Below are 19825 nucleotides of genomic sequence, written 5' to 3'. Positions count from 1 at the left end.
AAAATGGAGAATCAATGTTTTTTCCATTGAATACTCTCTCCCAGGGTTGGTTTGATTTAGCCTCTATAAAGAGGTCAGTCTGACTGTGTGTGTGTGTCTGTGTGTGTGTCTTTCTGTGTGTCTGTGTGTGTGTCTGTGTGTGCTTGCTAGCGTGTGTGTGTTTCTTTCTAAGGTGAAGTTGATTGCTGTAAGCACCCCCATATGTATTGCTTATTTCCACTTCCCCTCCCTCCTTCTCTCCCCTCTCCCCCTCTTCCTTTCTCCAGAGCTTGTCTTGGCTAGAGTTAATTCACTCTGTGTCCTCTTCTCTGGACAGACAAAAGGAGAGAAACAACACTAAGGAGAGAGGGAGAGGAGAGAAAGCAGATTGAGCCTTCCCTGTTCATTGTGTTCCACTCATTTCTCTCCTTCTAGGGACTTCTTGTGTGTGTTCGTTGTGTGTGTGTGTCCGTTGTGTGTGTGTGTGTGTGTGTGTGTGTGTGTGTGTGTGTGTGTGTGTGTGTGTGTGTGTGTGTGTGTGTGTGTGTGTGTGTGTGTGTGTGTGTGTGTGTGTGTCTGTGTGTGTGTGTGTGTGTGTGTGTGTGTGTGTGTGTGTGTGTGTGTGTGTGTGTGTGTGTGTGTGTGTGTGTGTGTGTGTGTGTGTGTGTGTGTGTTGTATAGGTTTGTGTTCGGTGTGTGTGTTTGTGTGTGTGTTCAGGGTGGGTGTGTGTGTGTTTGTTGTGTGTGTGTGTGTGCTGTCTCCCTATGTGTATGCATGTTCCACACTGGCTTCCTTTCATTGAAACCAATGGCCACAGGGACAGAAAGCTCTGTTTATACCATATCCAAGGGTACCTAACCCTCACAGGAATACAGAGAGATCTATCTCCACCTAAAGGCATATCACTCATCTCGCTCCATAGCCAATGTAGGTTGTTCCCAAATGGCACCCTATCCCCTAGTGCACTACTTTTGACCAGAGAATAGGGTGCCATTTGGGATGCAACCGTCAAGTTCTGCTATAATGAGACGATGGTGGCTGTGTGTGTTTGTGAGAGAGATGTTCTTGATATTGTCGCTCGTCTCGTTTATTGGAAATAACACCAGCTCAGCAGTCTGCTCATTAGTGGTTCTGTTCTTCTCCAGGTGGAGAAAGAGAGAGAGGGGGGAGATGGAGAAAGAGGGAGAAAGAGGGGGGAGAGAAACAGAAAAAGGGGTAGAAGGAGCGAGCGAGGGAGGGTGGGCAGGAGAGAGAGATTGAAAGAATAGACTGAGACAGACAACATGATGGATGATGATATCATTCTTTCTGTTTGCAAAGTGCTAACCTCTGATGGGTGTCTGGTCATGAATTAGAATGGATTTGTGTATTGTTTGCTATGAGTGCATGGGTGTATGAGTATGTGTTTGTGTGTGTGTGTATGTGTGTGTGTGAGAGAGAGAGAGAGACAGAGAGAGAGAAAAAGAGAGAGGGGTGTGTGTCTATGTCTGTCAGTGTGTATTTGTCTGTGTGTGTGTCTGTGTGTGTGCGCGTGTATGCGTGCTTGTGTGTCTCCTATGAGGGAACAGCAGTCATACGTCGTTTCCAGCTTTTGATCTCCTTGGTTCAGTGGAGGCCCTCACTAACCCCTCTACCCCTAACCCCTCTACCCCTGTACTGTACCTTCCCCTTACACACACACACACACACACACACACACACACACACACACACACACACACACACACACACACACACACACACACACACACACACACACACACACACACACACACACACACACACACACACACACTCATCACAAATAACCCTGGGAGCAGGTGCGTTCACGGTGAACATGTTAACCACATGTGCATCACTCATAGCAGCCATGACCCTAAACAGACTACACAGACTACGCCATGATCCTAAACAGACTACACAGACCACGCCATGATCCTAAACAGACTACACAGACTACGCCATGATCCTAAACAGACTACACAGACCACGCCATGATCCTAAACAGACTTCACAGACCATGCCATGATCCTAAACAGACTACACAGACTACGCCATGATCCTAAACAGACTACACAGACCACGCCATGATCCTAAACAGACTACACAGACTACGCCATGATCCTAAACAGACTACACAGACTACGCCATGATCCTAAACAGACTACACAGACAGCGCCATGATCCTAAACAGACTACACAGACCACGCCATGATCCTAAACAGACTACACAGACCACGCCATGATCCTAAACAGACTACACAGACCACGCCATGATCCTAAACTGACTACACAGACCACGCCATGATCCTAAACAGACTACACAGACTACGCCATGATCCTAAACTGACTACACAGACTGCGCCATGATCCTAAACAGACTACGACATGATCCTAAACAGACTACACAGACCACGCCATGATCCTAAACAGACTACACAGACTACGCCATGATCCTAAACAGACTACACAGACCACGCCATGATCCTAAACTGACTACACAGGCTACGACATGATCCTAAACCGACTACACAGACCACGCCATGATCCTAAACAGACTACACAGACTACGGCATGATCCTAAACAGACTACACAGACCACGACATGATCCTAAACTGACTACACAGACTGCGCCATGATCCTAAACAGACTACGACATGATCCTAAACAGACTACACAGACCACGCCATGATCGTAAACAGACTACACAGACTACGCCATGATCCTAAACAGACTACACAGACCACGCCATGATCCTAAACTGACTACACAGGCTACGACATGATCCTAAACCGACTACACAGACTACGCCATGATCCTAAACAGACTACACAGACCACGCCATGATCCTAAACAGACTACACAGACCATGCCATGATCCTAAACAGACTACACAGACCACGCCATGATCCTAAACAGACTACACAGACTACGCCATGATCCTAAACAGACTACACAGACTACGCCATGATCCTAAACAGACTACACAGACTACGACATGATCCTAAACAGACTACACAGACTACGACATGATCCTAAACAGACTACGCCATGATCCTAAACAGACTACGCCGTGATCCTAAACTGACTACGACATGATCCTAAACTGACTACGCCATGATCCTAAACAGACTACGCCATGATCCTAAACAGACTACGACATGATCCTAAACTGACTACAACATGATCCTAAACTGACTACGACATGATCCTAAACTGACTACACAGACTACAACATGATCCTAAACTGACTACGACATGATCCTAAACTGACTACAACATGATCCTAAACTGACTACAACATGATCCTAAACAGACTACGACATGATCCTAAACAGACTACACAGACTACAACATGATCCTAAACTGACTACGACATGATCCTAAACTGACTACAACATGATCCTAAACTGACTACAACATGATCCTAAACTGACTACAACATGATCCTAAACTGACTACAACATGATCCTAAACAGACTACGACATGATCCTAAACAGACTACGACATGATCCTAAACTGACTACGCCATGATCCTAAACAGACTACGACATGATCCTAAACAGACTACGACATGATCCTAAACAGACTACGCCATGATCCTAAACAGACTACGACATGATCCTAAACAGACTACGCCATGATCCTAAACTGACTACGACATGATCCTAAACAGACTACGACATGATCCTAAACAGACTACGCCATGATCCTAAACTGACTACGACATGATCCTAAACAGACTACACAGACTACACCATGATCCTAAACAGACTACACAGACTACAACATGATCCTAAACAGACAGTGATATGACACACAAAGCTACATGATGTGCTAGGCTAAAATATGATGCAGCATAACACAATACACTGGTCCAGTGTGTGTGTGTTAGTGGTACAGGGTTAGCTGTTTGGTCACCCGCACCCGCCCACAATTGCTAATAACCCATCCACAACCGCCCAAATATATGTGATAATCTTAAAATCTGAGGTCCGCACCTGACCCTAAACCGCTAATATAGAAATTGTGCTGTAGGCTAGAGTCAGAGATGGCGGAGCAATTTATTGACGGGGGGCAGGATTTTTTGTTGTTGCCTGATTTAGATATGTTTCTGCTTATAATTTCCGACATTTTGGTAGGCTATTTGTTAGTCATATTGTCTATAATTAGATACAAGCAGCTTCGCTTCTGTCATTAGGCCTATGTTGCATTAGAATACTAAATAAGCCCTTGCTCACTGTCACAAGTATCTTCGTCTTCTGACGATAATGCGAAATCGTCATCAGAAAAGGTAGACCAATACGCAGCAGGTGTGCAGTTGTTCATTTTGAACATTTAATTAAATCAACACGAATACAAAAACAACAAACAACAAAACGAACGATAAACTGACAGTCTGCAAAGCATAGGCTCAACACAGAACAATCACCCACAAATCACACACACAAACACACCCTAATATATGGGACTCTCAATCAAAGGCAGATAGACAACACCTGCCTTCAACTGAGAGTCCCAACCCCAATTAACCAAACATAGAAACACACACACCAGACTAATCATAGAATACAAACACATAGACCATCAACCAAAAACCCGGAAATACTAAATCAAACACCCTTTACACAAACACACCACCCCGAACCACATAAAACAAATACCCTCTGCCACGTCCTGACCAAACTACAAAAACAATTAACCTTATACTGGCCAGGATGTGACAGTACCCCCCCCCTTAAAGGTGCTACCCCAGAAGCACCTTAACAAAAAAGAACCCCCAAGCAACACCAAAAAAAAATCCCCTTTTCTAAAGGGAGGGAAGGGAGGGTGGCTGCCGTCAACGACGGCACTGTGCTACACCCCCCCTCCCCAACCCACCTATTTCTGGAGGTGGCTCCGGCTCAGGCCGTTCCAGGCTGTCGGGGCAGTCTGGCAGCTCGGGACAGTCTGGGCAGTCTGGCAGCTCGGGACAGTCTGGGCAGTCTGGCAGCTCGGGACAGTCTGGCAACTCGGGGCAGTCTGGGCAGTCTGGCAACTCGGGACAGTCTGGGCAGTCTGGCAACTCGGGACAGTCTGGGCAGTCTGGCAACTCGGGACAGTCTGGGCAGTCTGGCAGTTCGGGACAGTCTGGGCAGTCTGGCAGTTCGGGACAGTCTGGGCAGTCTGGCAGTTCGGGACAGTCTGGGCAGTCTGGCAGTTCGGGACAGTCTGGGCAGTCTGGCAGTTCGGGACAGTCTGGCCACTCCGGCAGTTCGGGGCAGTCTGGCCACTCCGGCAGTTCGGGGCAGTCTGGCCACTCCGGCAGTTCAGGGCAGTCTGGCCACTCCGGCAGTTCAGGGCAGTCTGGCCACTCCGGCAGTTCAGGGCAGTCTGGCCACTCCGGCAGTTCAGGGCAGTCTGACCTCTCTGACGACTGTTGACTGGCGGGCAGCTCTGATGACGACTGTTGACTGGCGGGCAGCTCTGATGACGACTGTTGACTGGCGGGCAGCTCTGATGACGACTGTTGACTGGCGGGCAGCTCTGATGACGACTGTTGACTGGCGGGCAGCTCTGATGACGACTGTTGACTGGCGGGCAGCTCTGATGACGACTGTTGACTGGCGGGCAGCTCTGATGACGACTGTTGACTGGCGGGCAGCTCTGATGACGACTGTTGACTGGCGGGCAGCTCTGATGACGACTGTTGACTGGCGGGCAGCTCTGATGACGACTGTTGACTGGCGGGCAGCTCTGGTGACGACTGTTGACTGGCGGGCAGCTCTGGTGACTGTTGACTGGCGGGCAGCTCTGGTGACTGTTGACTGGCGTGGCTGGGTTGACGCACTTGTAGCCTGGTGCGTGGTGCTGGTACTGGGCTTACCAGATTATGAACACGCACCTCCAGGCTAGTGCGGGGAGCATGAACAGGACGAGTCGGACTGGGTTGACGCACTTCCGGGTCCGCACGAGAGACAGGAGCTGGAAACCCAGGGCTATGGAGGCGCACAGTCGGTCTCGATCTTACCTCCTGCACAACCCGTCTAGGCTGGATGGAACTAGTAGCCCTGTACGAGCGGGGTGCTCGTACAGGGCAGACTGGGCTGTGCAGGGGCCTGATGGTAGCCGTGCGTAGAGCGGGAGTTGGGTAGCCTGGTCCTCGGAGGCGTACCGGCGACCAGATGCGCTGCGCAGGCATCCTCCTACCAGGCTGGATGCCCGCTCTAGCACGGCACCTGCGAGGGGCTGGAATAACGCGCACCGGACTGTGCGTGCGTATGGGTGAAATAGTGCGCTCCTCAGCGAAACATAGCGCTCTCCACCCCATACGCTCCTCCATATAACCACGGGTAGCTGGCTTCCGGCTCTTCTTACGCCTAGCCAAACTACCCGTGTGCCCCCCAAAAAAAAATTATTGGGGGTGCCTCTCGTGCTTCTCCCTCAGCGCGTACTTGGCCTCGTACCTCCGCCTCTCTGCCTTGGCTGCCTCAATTTCCCACTGCGGGCGGCGATAATCCTCAGCCTGGTGCCAAGGTCCGGCCCCGTCCAGAACTTCCTCCCAGGTCCACTTCTCCCGCCAGTCCAACTCGAATTCCCTCTGCTCCTTCTTCTGCTGCTTGGTCCTTGAGTGGTGGGTGATTCTGTCACGCTTGTCGTCAGTAATGGAGGTCCAAAACGCAGCAGGTATGTGTATGCTCATCTTGAGATTTATTAACTTCCAAAATGAACATACAAAATAACAAAACAATTAACCAAACATAGAAACACACACACCAGACTAATCATAGAATACAAACACATAGACCATCAACCAAAAACCCGGAAATACTAAATCAAACACCCTTTACACAAACACATCACCCCGAACCACATAAAACAAATACCCTCTGCCACGTCCTGACCAAACTACAAAAACAATTAACCTTATACTGGCCAGGACGTGACACTCACCAGAATAATGTCATAAATCAATAGAATTCATGCTTTAATCTAGTTGACATCGGTAAAGTTTTCTATGCCGTATCTGCTTCTTTCGCAAAGATGATTAGGGACCAAGGAGAAAATGCAATAACTGGGAAAGAAAAATAGGAAAGATTTTCTTAGCAAAATGTTCAAATAACATCAGTTTGTCTCGGATGCATATTGTATGTGGTTGAAATACTATGAGCTTTTATGATGCTGATAAAGATAGCACCTCTACAGATGGTATCTAACTGCGCATTCGCGTTCTCTCAAGATGCTGGAAGAAATCATATTACTCCACTTCTGTTCCCAAGTCAAAATTAAGCCTACATTTGGTTTATCATTTTACTGAAAGAAATGCTTAATTCTGCAGGAGTTAATATTAAGGCTATGTGAGAGGTTAAAGACCTACAGTCAGTGTCCAGATTTCAGTTTCTATTTAACCCATCTGAACAGTAGGCAACAGTTCCCTTGACGAGCCATAGGCCTATTTGAAGTCCCCATCTTGTGACAGTCAAAGTTGTATAGCACCTCACAATCATCACACATAACATAGAGCAGATTCAGCCGGGGGACGATTTTTTCTTGAAAGGATGGTCGGGAGGCCGGAACATAATTACAAATAATTTGTAGACTGCAAATTGACCGCAAGAAGCACAAACAGAGATAATGTTTGACTAAAGCATAATCATTTGAAACCTTGCTTTCATTTGTATACGATCATGTGTGTCTTTATTACGTGTGGGAATACTTGGAGAACTTGGGGGGCCAAATAAAACCACCCGCGGGCCGCCAGTTTGGGAACCCTGACATAGACACTCCTTCATCAAATCTTTCCCAAACATTACTTTTCTGGCCCTCCCTTCTCTTTATTTTCAACTCTCCATTTGCAAATCTTATTGAATTCAACTTCGACATTGTCCTTTTTGCGGCCATGGATGGACGTTGACTTTCTCTGCCCATTCTCAAAACCATTTGTTGATTGCCATGTAGGCTATTTGGCGAGCGTAGAGATAGTCCTTAAAGCTTAGGCTTATGCACTAATGCCAGATAACCTAAAATAATGAAAGAAAAACCTCAATGTAGCCTATAGATATAAATATAAACACAAGAATGATACATTTAGGCATTTTTTAAGGTATTGTTTTCTTTTTATTAAATACGCCCGCCACCCACCTGCCCTTCATGCACACAATATTTAATGACCCTAAACCCACCCTGTGGAATGAACCGCAGGGACTGTGGGTTATAAGTCAACCTGTGCATCAGTGTGTTCCATTAGTCCTACATGACTACACTCTTCGAAAATAGGGTGCTATCTAGAGCCTAAAATGGTTCTTCAGCTGTCCCCATAGGAGAACCCTTTGAATAACCTTTTTTGGTTCCAGATAGAACCCTTTTGGTTCCAGATAGAACCCTTATACGTTCCAAAATGGTTCTATGTGACACCAAAAACGGTTCTCCCTGGAACTAAAAATAGTTATCTTATAGGGACAGCCGAAGAATCCTTTTTGAACAAAGCCTTGATGTCGGGCAAATCACTTGTGTCTAATTGTGTGTAGAACAAAAGGAGAAAGAAACTCAAAAGTCATCTCCCTCTCTGTCTTTCTCTCCCTCTGTCTTTCTTTCTTTTTCTCTCTCGCTCTCTCTTTCTCTCTCACCCTCTGTCTCTCTCTCTCTCTTTCTCTCCCTTTCTCGCTCTCTCTCTGTCTTTATGTGTCTCTCTCGCTCTGCATGCTGGGAGTGTTGGTGTCTGGAGTTAGATTGCCTGTGTTTTCTTTTTTGTTTCCTTTTCTTGGTGGTTTTCCTTTTCCTTTGGATGATTATTATTGAAAAATGTTTGTGGTATAATTAGGTATATTGGATTTGTTGTTGGAATTGGCCTGGTTTTGGAGGGGATGGCGACCCACATGGGGATGCCATCCTTGTCACTTCGGCCCGGCTTCAACTGTGTTACTGAAGCTACAGTACTGTCACTGTGGAGGAGTTTCTGGTCGCCGTAGGAGAGAAGGAAGGCTATGAAAATGTTCTTTATGCGTCGTGGATGAATAAAGCGGTGGTGGTTTTTCTTAATGAAGAGCGTCTTGTCGATCGAATGGTAAAGGTTTCTTAAATCTTAAAGGTATGTTTATTCAAATTTGCTCTGGTGAGCTTTTTTCTCCATCAAAAAGGGTTACGATTTTGCATGTACAGCCATTTATTCCCAATGTTATTGTGGTTTGGGAAGTTTACAAGTTCAATTAAAATTGTCCCGCTGGGATGCAAACTGAAACAGGTTATGTCGTTTTGGTGACAGGTGTTTATGTTTTTGTACTCACCGGAGTAGACTTTGGAGTTATCGTTTAAAGTCAAGAATGACAACAGACTGTATATGGCTTATGCTAGTACGGGAAGTCAACGTTTTTTTGAGTGTAGGGATGTTGGCAAAAAGCGACCTGCTTGCCTGAAAAGGGAGAAGGCGGAGGACAGGACGCAGGTGGTCCTCATAACGTCTGGGCCCACTGATGTATGGAGAGGTGGGCCGACAGTGGTAGAGCAGCCACAAGCACCTGTTGCTGAGGAACAAGTTGTTTGTGTTGAGGGTACTGAGTTGCAGCTTGTGCCAGAGGGGAACATAGTGTCTGATGTGCAGCAGAAAGATATTGTTGTAGGAGTTAAGGATGGATCTGGGGAGCCATTTCCCCAGACTGGTGAGGAGATCTACGACTGATGGGGTAGAGGAGGGGGTTCAGGTGGAGCTAGTCTCCATGGCAATGGCACCGACAGAGAGGGCTGCCTCGCTTCAATTCCTTAGGAAACTTTGCAGAATTTCTTTTTTTTTATATGTATTATTTCTTACATTGTTAGCCAAGAAAATCTTATGTTATTACATACAGCTGGGAAGAACTATTGGATATCAGAGCGGCGTCAACTTACCAGCACTACGACCAGTGATACAACTTTCCCGAAGCGGATCCTTTGTCCGCACCACCCAGGGCATTTGAACTGATTCCAGCGGCCGACCCAAAACAATGTCGCCGGAGAAGACGGAGTCAGAACGGTCTTCTAGTCAGACTTAGGAGGCATGCACATCACTCACCGCCTCCAAGTATATTACTTGCTAATTTATAGTCCTTAGTTAACAAAGTTGACGAGATCAGGGCAAAGGTTTCTTTCCAGAGAGACAACAGGGATTGTAACACACTCTGTTTCACGGAAACATGGCTCTATCGGGATATACTGTCGGAGTCAGTACAGCCACCTGGATTCTCAGTGCATCACGCCGACAGGAATAAAAATGTTTTTTCATGATTAACCTGTTATGGCTAGGGGGCAGTATTTTCACGGCCGGATAAAAAACGTACCCGATTTAATCTGATTATTACTCCTGCCCAGAAACTAGAATATGCATATAATTATTAGCTTTGGATAGAAAACACCCCAAAGTTTCTAAAACTGTTTGAATGGTGTCTGTGAGTATAACAGAACTCATTTGGCAGGCCAAAACCTGAGAAGATTCTGTACAGGAAGTACCCTGTCTGACCATTTCTTGGACTTGTTGATTATCTCTATCCAATACAGGGGATCTCTGCTGTTACGTGACACTTCCTACAGCTCCCATGGGCTCTCAGAAGGCGGCAAAAAGCTGAATCGTGGCTTTGCAGGCTCTGGCTGAAAAACATTAGCGCGTTTGGATAGTGGCCAGTCACAGTACTATGAAATTCAGGCTCGTGCACGAGGGGATCCCATGCTTTTATTTTCTCTCTCTTTGTACGTATACACGCTTTCCCGGTCAGAATATTATCGCTTTTTTACGAGAAAAATGTCATAAAAATGGATTTTAAACAGCGGTTGACATGCTTCGAAGTACGGTAATGGAATATTTAGAATTTTTTTGTCACGAAATGCGTCGTGCGCGTGACCCTTATTTACACTTCGGATAGTGTCTTGAACGCACGAACAAAACGCCGTTATTTGGATATAACTATGGATTATTTTGAACCAAACCAACATTTGTTATTGAAGTAGCAGTCCTGGGAGTGCATTCTGACGAAGAACACCAAAGGTAATCAAACTTTTCTAATAGTAAATCGGAGTTTGGTCAGGGCTAAACGTGGTGGGTGTCAAAATAGCTAGCCGTGATGGCTGGGCTATCTACTCAGAATATTGCAAAATGTGCTTTCACCGAATAGCTATTTTAAAATCGGACACCTCGATTGCACAAAGGAGTTCTGTATCTATAATTCTTAAAATAATTGTTATGTTTTTTTGTGAACGTTTATCGTGAGTAATTTAGTAAATTCACCGGAAGTGTTCGGTGGGAATGCTAGTTCTGAACATCACATGCTAATGTAAAAAGCTGTTTTTTTATATAAATATGAACTTGATTGAACAAAACATGCATGTATTGTATAACATAATGTCCTAGGCGTGTCATCTGATGAAGATCATCAAAGGTTAGTGCTGCATTTAGCTGTGGTTTTGTTTTTTGTGACATTATATGCTAGCTTGAAAAATGGGTGTCTGATTATTTCTGTCTGGGTACTCTGCTGACATAATCTAATGTTTTGCTTTCGCTGTAAAGCCTTTTTGAAATCGGACAGTGTGGTTAGATAAAGGAGAGTCTTGTCTTTAAAATGCTGTAAAATAGTCATATGTTTGAAAAATTGACGTTTTTGTATTTTTGAGGAATTTGTAATTCGCGCCACGCCTATCATTGGATATTGGAGCAGGTGTTCCGCTAGCGGAACGTCTAGATGTAAGAGGTTTTAACGACTCATGGTGTAATTGTAACAACATACAGGAACTCAAGTGCTTTTGTTCACCTGACCTAGAATTCCTCACAATCAAACTGTATTATCGACTGTATTATCTCTCAAGAGAATTCTCTTCGGTTTTTGTCACAGCCGTGTATATCCCCGCTCAAGCCGATAACACGAGGGCCCACAAGGAACTTCACTGGACTTTATGCAAACTGGAAACTATATATCCTGAGGCTGCATTTATTTTAGTTGGGGATTTTAACAAAGCAAATTTGAGGAAAAGGATACCTAAATTCAATCAGCATATTGCCTGTAGCACTTGTGCTGGATAAACACTGGACCATTGCTACTCTAACTTCCAGGATGCATACAAGACCCTGCCCCGCCTTCCTTTCGGGGAAATCTGACCACGACTCCATTTTGCTCCCCTTCCTATAGGCAGAAACTCAAACAGGATGCGCCCGTGCTAAGGACTATTCAATGCTGGTCTGACCAATGTGAATCCACGCTTCAAGATTGTTTTGAACACGCGGACTGGGATATGTTCCGGGTATAATATTGACGTGTACACAGAGCCGGTTACAGATTTCATAAAGAAGTGTATAGGAGATGTTGTACCCACTGTGACTATTAAACCTACCCTAACCAGAAACCGTGGATAGATGGCATCATTCACACAAAACTGAAAGCACGAAGCACCGCATTTAACCATGGCAAGGTGATAGGGAAAATGGCAGAATAAAAAGAGAGTAGTCGTTCCCTCCGCAAGGCAATCGAACAGGCAAAATGTCAATAATGAGACAAAGTGGAGTCGCAATTCAACGGCTCAGACACAGGATGTATGTGGCAGGGTTTACAGTTAATCATGGACTACAAAAGGAAAACCAGCCACGTTGTGGACACCGACGTCTTGCTGCCAGACAAGCTAAACACGTTCTTTGCCAGCGTTAAGGATAACACAGTGCCATCAACGCGGCCAGCTACCAAGGACTGTTGGCTCTCCTTCTCCGTGGCTGACGTGAGTAAGACATTTAACCCTTGCAAGGCTGCCGGCCCAGACGACATCCCTACCCGTGTCCTCAGAGCATGCGTCCTCAGAGCATGCGCAGACCAGCTGGCTGATGTGCCTACAGACATATTCAATCTCTCCCTATCCCCGTCTGCTGTCCCCACATGCTTCAAGATGGCCACCATTGTTCCTGAACCCAAGAATGCAAAGGTAACTGAACTAAATGACTATCACCCCTTAGCACTCACTTCTGTCATCATGAAGTGCTTTGAGAGGCAAGTTAAGGATCATATCCCCTCCACCTTACCTGTCAACCTAGACCCACTTCGATTTCCTTACCGCCCCAATAGGTCCACAGATGATGCACACTGCCCTATCCAATCTGGACAATAGGAATACCTATGTAAGAATGCTGTTCATTGACTATAGCTCAGCTTTCAACTCCATAGTACCCTCCAAGCTCATCATTAAGCTTGAGGCCCTGGGTCTCAACCCCGCCCTGTGCAATTGGGTCCTGGACTTCCTGATGGGCCACCCCCAGGTGATGAAGGTAGGAAACAACATCTCCACTTCGCTGACCCTCAACACTGGGGCCCCACAAGGGTGCATTCTCAGCCCTCTCCTGTACTCCCTGTTCACCCATGACTGCGTGGCCATGCATGCCTCCAACTCAATCATCAAGTTTGCAGACAACACTACAGTGGTAGGCTTGAATACCAACAACGAGACGACCCACAGGGAGGAGGTGAGGGCCCTCAGAGTGTGGTGTCAGGAAAATAACCTCACACTCAATGTCAACAAAACAAAGGAGATGATCGTGGACTTCAGGAAACTGCAGAGGGAGCACTCCACTATCCATATCAACATGACAGCAGTGGAGATGGTGGAAAGTTTTAAGTTCCTCTGCATACACGTCACTGACAAACGCAACAGCACCTCTTCAAACTCAGGAGGCTGAAGAAATTTGGCTTGTCAACTAAAACCCTCACAAACTTTTACAGATGCACAATTGAGAGCATCCTGTCAGGCTGTATCGCCGCCTGGAACGGCAACTGCACCGCCCACAACCGCAGGGCTCTCCAGAGGGTGGTGCAGTCTGCACAACGCATCACCGGGGGCAAATTACCTGCCCTCCAGGATACCTACAGCACCAGATGTCACAGGAAGGCCAAAAATATAATCAAGGACAACAACCACCCAAGCCACTGCCTGTTCACCCTGCTACCATTCAGAAGGGAGGTCAGTACAGGTGAATCAAAGCTGGGACAGAGAGACTGAAAAACAGCTCCTATCTCAAGGCCATCAGACTGTTAAACTGCCATCACTAGCACAGAGAGGATGATGCCTACATACAGACTTGAAATCATTGGCCACTTTAATAAATGGAATACTAGTCACTTTAATAATGACACTTTAATAATGTTTACATATTTTGCATTACTCATCTCATATGTATATACTGTATTCTGTACTATCTATTGCATCTTAGCCTATGCGCTCTGACATATTCCATTCCTTTACTTAGATTTGTGTGTATTAGGTAGTTGTTGTGGAATTGTTAAATATTAGTTGCTAGATATTGTTGCACTGTCGGAACTAGATGCATAAGTATTTTGCTACACTCTCAATAACATCTGCTAACCATGTGTATGTGACCAATAAATTTGATTTGAGGGGGTTCAGCTGGGGCTAGTCTCCCTGGCAATGGAGGAGATGCCCGGTACTAGTGATGGGGTGCAAGGGGGGAGTGTTGAGAGGGATATGGCAGAGAGGAGTCAGGGGTCTGTGGCCTCCATTGAGGAGGATCAGGAGAAGGATATGGACATGTCTGATATCCCTGATGATATAATAGCAGCTGGCGACGACTCAATTTACAATGTAGATGAGGTAAATGGGTTCCTGGACCAGACTTTTGGGAAATCTGTTAAATTGGCAGATTTTTTAAAATGTTGATTAGTTTGGGAGGTCAGCTGTGGTGTTACAGAACCAGTTGAGTGTGAAGAAGCTTTTCCGCTTGAGGAAATGTGTTACTGCTGTCACAGCAGCAAAAGGTAGTGGGAAACATGGTAAGGTTAAGATTACATTTAAACAATGATGATTATCATGCCTCATAGGGTGTCTTTTTTCTCTTTGTCTGGTTTCTCTGTGGTTTCTTCTGCTTTTCCTTTCTCTTTTCTATATGGAGATACTAAGGGTCAGTTCTCTCAATATTAATGGAGGAAGGGACAGGAATAAGAGGGCTTGGGTATTAGAAGTAATAAAACAGAAAAGGCTTAATGTAGTTTTTCTACAGGAGACACATAGTGATGAGGCTAATGAGGTTGACTGGGGTATGTGGTGGGAGGTGCAGCATATACTCAGTTATGGTACTAATTTCAGTGCTGGGGTGGCAGTCTTGTTTTCCTCAGATTTATGGGTGACTGTGGTATCTACAACAGAGAATGTCAAGGGTCGGGTTTTATTGGTCAAGGCGATGTTTTTTTGTTGTTGTTTTTTTGGAATGTTTATGCTCCCAGTGAGGGTACAGAGCGTATTGCTGTATTTGATCAAATAAAGGAAACCTTAAGACAGTGTGACCAAGAGAGATATATGGTTTTAGGGGGGGACTGGAACTGTACAGTAGATTTTACTGTTGATCGCACTGCTGAAGAACCTCACTTGCGGTCAGCAATTTGTCTGTCTGATCTATTAACTGAGATTGAGCTTTCTGATGTGTGGAGAGTAAGAAATGCAAAAGTTAGGCAGTACACATGGCTAAAAGTTAATGAAGGTCGTGTCAGTGCAGCGAGATTAGAGAGGTTGTATGTATCTGAGCACTACTGTGGTAGGGTTTTTCTGATCACCATATTGTTACTGTTGATATTCACTTGTCTTGTCCACGAAGGTCATCACCTTATTGGTATTTAATGGTAAGTTATTACATGGCGCCATGTTTTGTGAAAAGTTGTTGTTGTTTTGGGAAAAATGGAGGGTTATTAAATTGATTTTTGAGTCCTTGAGACAATGGTGGGAGGTTGGGAAGGCCCAAATACATGTGTTTTGTCAACTGCTCTGTCTAGTATTGAAGTTAAAGAGAATATCAGGGCCCTTGAACAGGACATCAAATCTATTGAATCGAAGTTGCTCACTCAGAATGACCCCGGACTAGTCATGAATTTACAGGGCAAGAGACATGAACTGAGGTCGTTTTTACATGAAAGAGTGAAGGGTGCGTTTATTAGGTCTCGTTTTGCTACCCTCGAGGATATGGATGCTCCTAGCGCTTTTTTTTTTAACCTAGGACAGTCAACATTGCTTCGCAAACAGATGGTCTGCCTTCGTCTCCCTGATGGGAAGGTGACCACGGATGACGGTGAGATGCGCCAACATGACGTGTATTTCTACTCTGCCCTCTATAAGGCGGAGGATTGTGATCCTCTGTGTGCTGAACAGTTGTTACATGGACTTCCTCAATTGGGCCCTGAGCAGAGAGCTGCTTAGGACTCTGACATTACTCTGCAGGAGCTGTCCACAGCAGTTATGCAGCTCTCATCACGCCCCTGGCATCGATGGTTTACCATCTGATTTCTATAAGCACTTTTGGGGATTTATTGGGGGGGATTGTTATGAAGTGGTGTGTGAATCTTTTCATGAGTGTTCTCTTTCTGTATCCTGTCAACATGCTGTGCTTTCATTGTTGCCAAAAAAGGGTGATTTGACTCTTTAAAAAATTGTCGACCTGTTGCATTGCTGTGTGCAGAATATAAAATGATATCTAAGTGTCTCTCAAACAGGTTGAAATAATATCTGGGGCTGTTGGTCCACAATGACCAGTCTCACTGTGTACCTGATCGCTCTAATGAGATAACTTAAGACATGTTTTAGACATTTCTAATCTGTCAGGAGAAGGCTTTTGACTGTGTGGACCCCCATTACTTTTTCAAAACAATGAAAGCCTTTGAGTTTGGGGATGTTGTTTTTTTGTCTTGGATGAGTTTACCGTATGGCAACAATTTAATTATGCTTTTTTGGCAACGTTTACTAACATTAGGCTATAACTAGCAAAGAAAATGGCTCTGAGATATGAATAATATTACTAGACAGATCATACACGTAACGTTAGCTAGCGAGCCAACCAGCTAACGTTACATTTGAACTTGAATTGAAAATGAATTTCTGACTAAATTAGAAATGTGTAATATCTGAAAATGTAACTAGCTAGACTCTCTTACCCGTATACATGGATAGACTCTTCTCCCTCTGTCACGTATACCATGGTTGCCCTTAGTTTGAAGATGTAATCCTGAGACAGGTGTTTACTCCATTTCCTTAGCTATCATACTCTAATTCCACTTATTTCAAACCGTGGTCCTTCAGAAAGTGGAGAGAAACAGGATTGTGTAGGATTACCTACACATACTGACCAGCTCATGTTATAGACAGACGCGCGCTACATGGCAGACCAATCTGAACTCATCTCTTGGCATGTCCAGCCCACTCATTATCTCAGTAAATCATTGCTAGCAGGAAGGTTGCTGTCTTTTTCTGTGGTTAAACCAACTAGGATGGTAATTTATCAATTGTATTCGTATTTACCGATGGCATAGAAGTTTGTTATTCAGGCAAATGAAAGTTCACATGTTCCAGAAGCATTTCTGCCAAAAAACGTACCCCAAATTTACGTTCAAACTGCTCTCCTGTGAAGTAGTGACGTGCGACATACGCCTAGTTTCCTGAAACGAGTCACATTTGCACCAAAGTACAAGTTTAGCCGAAGGGGTGTAGTTCTCTTACTTAACTTTGTGTCAGGAGCAGCTAAATTAGCAATTTGGCAGACTAAGGGCTGAGTTTGCCTATTACACACTGGTTAATTACATTGGGTTGTTTATGAGCATATGGGGTATTCGGATGTTGTTGTGCTTGTTAACTTAGAGGAAGATTTGGTGTTGTGTTTTTAATTGATGTTTAACCATGCTTTTGTTTGTTTGAGTGTTTATTGTGTTGTGGTTTCCCAGACCCAATAAAGTTTTTTAAACTCAAACTCTCTCTCTTATTCTCTCTCTGGTACTCTCTCTGTCTCTCCTCTCTCTCACACTCTCTCTCTCTGTCCCTCTCGCTTCCTCTCTTTCTTCTGCTTTAGCTTTAGGCATTTGCAAGCTGCAGATAAATGGACAATCAACAGCGCTGTAGCACTGTGAAACAATGCGCCTGTCAAACCCGGCATAGCAACAACAAAACAACAACTGAAAACGTGTTTATCCCATTACAATGGAACAGTTCAAATACTTTTCCCTGTGTGCCGTTCTTTCATTTGCGTACTCACAGTATGCGAGGAAGTCAGTGTAACCGTCTATTATGGTGTGTTTTTTAAGCACACACCACACACCACGAAGCGCAAGCATTTACAGCATCGACGCTCGAGACACCAAGGCGGTTTAATGAGGAAGTCCCTTAAGCAAACTGTTACTGCAGTGTTTACAGTATGTAAAGACTCAACACACAGATTTTCAGATTAAAGCCGGTGTGTTGTTTATCTCCTACAGGTCATATCCTATCACAATACCACCGCTGGTTTATTAGCAGAGAGAACATGTGTGAGAGAGAGAGAGAAAGAGAGAGAGAGAGAGAGAGAGAGAGAGAGAGGGGGAGGGAGGGAATGAAGGAGAGGGCAGTGAAAGGGTGAGAGAGAGGGAAGAAAGAGAGAGGGAGAGGGGTGACGAAAGGAGGTAGAGAGACTCCTTAAACTTGCGACTATTACTTCCCGATGTCGTTATTTCATTTTGATGGGGAAAGAAAACCATGTTTCAAGATGGAAACATCAGAGAAAAATTGATATTTTGTGCATTTGGGGTAGTTATTATTGCATAGGCTATAAAGGGATCCTCTTGTAGGGATTTGAATGGGTTAGTGAACTATCTGCAATGTGTAAGTAACTCTCGCCCTCCCTCCCTCTCCCCCTATCTCTCTCTCTCTCTCTCTCTCTCTCTCTCTCTCTCTCTCGCACTCTCTCTCTCTTCCACCTTCCCTCCCTCTTCCTCACAGTCTGCTCGCAGTACTCGCGGGGCGTCTTCGCCATCTTCGGCCTGTATGACAAGCGTTCTGTGCACACACTGACGTCGTTCTGCGGGGCGCTGCACATCTCCCTCATCACGCCCAGCTTCCCCACCGAGGGAGAGAGCCAATTCACGCTGCAGCTCCGGCCCTCCATCCGTGGGGCGCTGCTCTCGCTGCTCGACCACTACGACTGGAACAAGTTTGTCTTCCTCTATGACACCGACCGGGGTAAGTTCTCAAATTTGTGTGTGATGATGTGTATAATGATGTGTTACCTTTAACACGTATGAGAATCCTCACTGTGTATGACTGTCATATTACTGAGTCTACTTTTAACCCTAAAAGCACCAACAAAATAACCCAACAGGGGTTATTTTGGACCCCAAATTGATAATGATTGCAAAGAGACACTGTCTGTCAAGCAGTAAAATGTACATTTCATCCATAGCAACTTGTCATGAAAATGTTTCTGTTATTCATTCAAAGTGTGGTGTTTCTGTGATACTCAGAGAAATTGGAGATTGAGCTAATATGACATACTGGTATGAGCTAAGATGAAACTGATATGGGCATTAGAGGCTCTAACTTTTAGCTCTAACTTTGGAACGCTATGGGCTATCAACTCGGTTCTAATTGCATCTAAAAGATAAGACTCTCAGCTATAGAGACAATGACTTGAATCTAAATATGTATTTACAGTTTTTAGTTATTTTGGAGTGATAGTGGCTGCCTTGCTGCCTAGGGGCCAAATCTGGGGTGGCTCCATATCTACGCATTTTCTGGGTACATACAGTGAGATCCAAAAGTATTTTAGTAGTGACACATTTTTTGTTGTTTTGGCTCTGTACTCCAGAACTTCTCCAGAACTTTAAAATAATACAATTACTAAAGTGCATATTGTCAGCTTTAATTTTAGGGTATTTTAATCCATATGAGATGAACAGTTTAGAAATTACCGTTTTGTACATAGTCCCCCCCATTTTAGGGAACCAAAAATACTTGGACATATTCACTTATATGTGTATTAAAGTAGTCAAAAGTTTAGTATTTGGTTCCATATTCCTAGCACGTAATGACTACATCAAGCTTGTGACTACAAACTTGTTGGATTTAC

General features: G+C 44.9%; 1 protein-coding gene across 5 annotated transcripts in view; it reads left to right on the top strand.

Annotated features, from left to right (window-relative positions):
- LOC106603719 (glutamate receptor 4) overlaps positions 1–19825 on the top strand; it is a 205718-nt gene that overhangs the window by 103692 nt on the left and 82201 nt on the right. For all 5 annotated transcript variants that reach the window (XM_014197748.3, XM_014197742.3, XM_045717277.2 and 2 more), the window contains exon 3: positions 18700–18939. In XM_014197748.3, the coding sequence (XP_014053223.1) occupies positions 18700–18939 (240 nt within the window). The remainder of the gene's footprint in view (positions 1–18699; positions 18940–19825) is intronic.

This window comes from Salmo salar, chromosome 04 (genome assembly GCF_965601325.2).
Source record: "Salmo salar chromosome 04, fSalSal1, whole genome shotgun sequence".
NCBI classification, from domain to species: domain Eukaryota; kingdom Metazoa; phylum Chordata; class Actinopteri; order Salmoniformes; family Salmonidae; genus Salmo; species Salmo salar.
The sequence above is the reverse complement of the archived record's forward strand: the minus strand, read 5'-3'. Positions and strand labels throughout refer to the sequence as shown.